The sequence below is a fragment of the Solanum tuberosum genome, unplaced genomic scaffold, assembly GCF_000226075.1.
Source record: "Solanum tuberosum cultivar DM 1-3 516 R44 unplaced genomic scaffold, SolTub_3.0 contig00129, whole genome shotgun sequence".
NCBI classification, from domain to species: Eukaryota; Viridiplantae; Streptophyta; class Magnoliopsida; order Solanales; family Solanaceae; genus Solanum; species Solanum tuberosum.
The window spans coordinates 1-4,779 of record NW_006240534.1 but is presented as its reverse complement, the minus strand read 5'-3'; the positions used below and the strand labels follow the sequence as shown (position 1 = coordinate 4,779).

General features: G+C 39.1%; 1 protein-coding gene across 1 annotated transcript; it reads right to left on the bottom strand.

Annotated features, from left to right (window-relative positions):
- Positions 1-2,916: 2,916 nt before the first annotated feature.
- On the bottom strand, positions 2,917-4,746 carry LOC102603393 (uncharacterized). Its single transcript, XM_006367978.2, has 2 exons — positions 3,528-4,746; positions 2,917-3,194 (listed from the first exon to the last, which is right to left on the bottom strand). The coding sequence occupies exon 1, from the start codon at positions 4,648-4,650 to the stop codon at positions 3,976-3,978; it is 675 nt and encodes a 224-aa protein (XP_006368040.1). The 5' UTR covers positions 4,651-4,746; the 3' UTR covers positions 2,917-3,194; positions 3,528-3,975.
- Between the last annotated feature and the right edge of the window lie 33 nt (positions 4,747-4,779).

The following is a 4,779-nucleotide window of genomic DNA, read 5'->3' as shown; positions in this document are numbered from 1 at the left end:
TTCGTCTTCTTCATTTCTTCCTCTAATAATAATATTGCTCCGGCGACACCCTTCCGCAAGTGGGAGACCGGTGACCAGACGCCCAACTTGGACAAAAAATGACGATGAAGAGGTCCTGCTAAAGCCTTTGTGAAGACATCAGCAATTTGGGAGGAGGATGGAACAAAAGACAGAGAAATGAGACCATCAAGAAGTTTTTCACGAACAAAATGACAATCAATCTCAATGTGTTTCGTTCGTTCATGAAAGACAGGATTTTTAGCTATGTGGATGGCTGCCTGACTATCACAGTGAAGAGAAATTGGAAGAGATGGAAAGATAGAAAAATCGGAGAGAAGCCTGACAAGCCAAGAAATTTCTGCGACAAGTCGTCGCATGGAACGGTATTCTGCCTCCGCCGATGATAAAGAAATAACAGGTTGTTTCTTTGATTTCCATGAGATCGGGCAACCACCAAGTGTAAGAAAAAAATCACTAACAGATCTTCGGCTATCTGAACAAGCCGCCCAATCGGCGTCACAATAGGCGATGAGATGAAAAGACGAATCAGATGAAAGGAAAAGCCCAAGACCAGGATCATTTCGAATATAGCGGAGTGTATGCAAGGCTGCCTCAAAATGGCCAGAGCAGGGTGATTGCATATATTGACTAAGATGTTGAACAACATAAGCCAAATCGGGTCTTGTATGTGTTAAAAAATTGAGTTTCCCTAGAAGACGTCGATAAACTGTTGGATTCGGCAAAGACTCTCCAGAAATCAAAGACAATTTAATTGAGGGATCCAAAGGGGTTGAGACACGGCGAGGCTCGAGATCAGGATACTCAGATAGTAAATCAAGTGCAAACTTGCGTTGCGTCAAAAGTAATCCTCCAGGTTCTGTTAAAATCTCCATACCCAAAAAATAATTAGCAATGCCCAAGTTTTTGATTCGAAATTCAGAATCAAGAAACAATTTCAGATCAGTAATATCTTCCATGTTATTTCCTGTCAACAGGATGTCGTCAACATATACAACTAGGATGGTAATCAAGTCGCCAGAAGTTTTAACAAAGAGGGAATAATCATTGAGAGAGCAAATAAAGCCTCGTGTACCCAAAGCAGAAGAAAGACGAGCATACCATTAATGGGAAGCATGCTTGAGTCCATAAAGAGATTTGCGAAGGCGACAAACATGAGAGGATGAAGGAGGATCAAGACCAGGAGGAAATTTCATAAAGACTTCTTCACTCAGATCACCGTGAAGAAAAGCGTTGTTAACGTCCAGTTGATATAAAGACCAGTTCTTTTTTACAGCAATGCTAAGAAGGCATCTGATAGTTGTCATTTTGACAACAAGTGAGAACGTTTCGGTATAGTCAATGCCTTCCCGTTGTTTATCCCCTCGTATAACCAAACGTGCCTTCAAGCGTTCTAATGATCCATCTGATTTCAGCTTGACTTTATAAACCCATTTGCACGGCAATGCCAATTTACCAACAGGAAGATGGACGACATCCCAAGTGCGATTACTCTCAAGTGCCTCAAGTTCTTTAGACATTGCAATTTTCCAACCAGGGTGAAGTGCTACTTGCCGGTAAGATGTTGGTTCTGTAATTTGACAAATAGAGCTAACTATGTGCTGGTTGTGTGAAGAAAGGGAGGAGAAAGAAAATGAATGAAATGGAAATAAAGGCGGATTAGGAGAAATCACTGAAAATGCAGTGTTACAAACATAATCAGAAAGATAAGATGGTGTAGTGTGTATGCGTGAAGACCTTCTCAGTTCAGCTGTTGGAGATAACATAACCCTTGGTGATGTAGTTTCTTGGATGGGAAAGGAAGTAGAAGAAGATGGAGAAGAAAGGGATGAAGAAGGAGATGACTGACTAGGCTGGAAAGGAGATGAAGGATGAATAGAATCATTTGTAGGAGATGAACTAGGAGGAGATGAAGGTGAACTGGAAAACTCAGTAGTCTGTGAGTAAATAGGACTGGACTCGACATTTTCAGAAGGAGGAATAGATGCTGGAAAGAGTCTTGACATAGGAATAGCATAAGCAAAAGGAAAGATTGTTTCACAAAATTTCACATTTCGAGAGACAAAGACTTTGTTGGTCTGCAAATGCAGAATTTTGTACCCTTTTTTCCCAAAAGGATAGCCTAAGAAAACCCCTGGAAGAGCTCGAGGAGACAATTTATCCCTAGATCTCGCTAGAGTGGACACAAAACAAAGGCAACCAAAGGGCTTAAAATGAGAATAGGCTGGAGATTTGTCATATAAAACCTGATAAGATGACTGACCATGTAAAACTTTAGAAGGGAAACGATTAATTAGATAAGTAGCAGTTAGAAGACATTCCCCCCAAAATTTCTTAGGAAGGTGAGATTGGTAGAATAAGGCTCGACATGTTTCCAAAAGATGTTTATGTTTGCGTTCCACCACCCCATTTTGTTGTGGCGTAGCTACACAAGAAGTTTGGTGAATAATCCCTTTTGATAAAAAATATTCAGATTGCATAGTGCCTGTACCCAACTCATAAGCATTATCAGACCAAATGATTTTGACTTTAGTGGAGAATTGTCTCTCCACAAAGGCTAGGAAAAATTTCAGAACAGAGAATGCATTAGATTTTGTGGATAAAAGATATGTCCAAGTCCCTCTAGAAAAATCATCCACAATGGAAAGAAAATATTTTTCCCCTTTATACGTAGGTGTCGTATATGGTCCCCATATGTCAATATGTAGTAGTTCAAAACAGTGCTTTGAGGAAATGTGGCTAACAGGAAAAGGTAACTTTGTTTGTCTTGCCATCGGACAAATGTCACAAGGAAAATGATTGTGGTCTGTTAAAAATTATGATAAACCAGTGATATTTCTCATTGCTGGATAAGGTAAATGCCCTAATCGATAGTGCCATAGCTTACTTGAAGTAAAATTCTTAGAAACAAAACATTTTTTATTGATAGTAGAAACTTCAGGGCAAGAAGTATTGCCAGCTACAGACTCAAAACTTGGACAAAAAGACTTAACAGAATTTAACTTGATAACATTGATAGGACTCATATGATTTCTAGGAGCGGAAGACGAAAATATAGTAGAAACAGGAACATTAGACTTGAAAATCTTTGGTTGAGTTATGTTATCCTCCAATAGATGCACATAAAGGCCTGCAGATACTTCACCAAAAATCAGGTGACTCTTCATTGAAAGGCCCTATAGCAGACAACCAGATTTGTTAAAAATGACATCACAATCCAATTGTCTACAAAGCTGACTTACTGACATTAGGTTATGTTTAAAAGAAGGAACATAAAGGACATTGTGTAATTCAATATCAGAAGATAGATTAAGACTACCAAAATAGAAAACTCTCATTCTATAAGAGTTTGGCAGATTAACAAAAACAGGATAGGATAATTTCTTGACATTATGTAGAAGGTTTTTTTTCAAAAGTCATATATTGGGAGGCACCAGAGTCAATAATCCAAGGGTTAGAGGTAGATGAGTTAAAACATGAGGTAAAGACATGCATAGCAGCATTTATACCAGCAAAATTAGCAGTTGCATTGACTTCAAAACCTGGAGCAATTGAGTTTCCAGCCTACATTGTTTGTAACATTTGAAATAGTTGGCCACATTGTTCCTTGGTGAATCCCTGAGAAGAAGAACCTGAACCAAAGGAAGATCCTGAAGCATTTCCGTCCTCTGTTGCTACACAATTCGCTGGTCTATATCTAGAGATTCTCCTAGGCTTAGTGAACTTAAAATTTGCAGGAAATCCATGTAATCTAAAACATTTATCCTTCTCATGCCCCGGTTTCTTACAGTAGCTACAGAAATTGCCATTGTTCACATAGTCTCTTCTAGACTCATTACCTGTCTTTTGTGCAAAGGTTCTTGTTGCTGCAATATTAAAAGCAGCAGAGTCAGGAGTTACCTTAAGCACAGAGTGTACCTCTCTTTGCCTCTCCTCATGAAGGATGAGTGAATAAGCCTATGCAGTGGTTGGCAAAGGTTTCATCATTAATATGTTGCCTCGGATACTTGAATAGACCTCGTTCAAACCCATTAGAAACTGAATGAGCTGCTGATCTTCATTCATTTTGAAGTTGTGCTCCTTAGCACCACAACTGCAATCACAACTACAGTTCATAAAAGTGTTCAGCTCTTTCATTTGGTCCCAAATTCTTTTCAACCTTGTGAAATAGCTAGCAATATCAGAAGTTCCCTGGGAAATGCTACTGAGATCCCTTTGCAACTGGAACATCTTGGTTCCATCAGATTGACCATACCTCTGCTCTAGTTCCTTCCATAGCTCTTCTGCAGTTTGTGAGTAAATCACGCTCTCTGCAATATCCTTACTCAAGGAGTTTAGTAGCCAAGCTATGACCATATCATTGCATCTTACCCATTGAGTGAATAAAGGTGCGTTAGCAGTAGGTTTAGGATACTTTCCGTTGATAAAAACAAGTTTGTTTTTAGCTGAAAGTGAGATGAGAACTCCTCTTCTCCAGTTTCCATAGTTGGTTCCATCAAAACTCATATTAATGAGATTCATGCCAGGTGAATCTGCTGAGTTGAGGAAGAGAGGATTTGAAGGATCTAATTTTTCAGAACCAGTGATGACTCCAGATGAGTCTTTCTCAACAGCTAACGTGGCATCTCCCATTTTCGAAGCAGAAGATCAAAAAAAATATGAAGATGAAAGAAGAAATATGAAGAAGCAAAAAAAATCCTTCTAGAGCTACTGCTCTGATACCATAACAGAAGATAGAATGAAGAGCTCTAGATTTCCAAA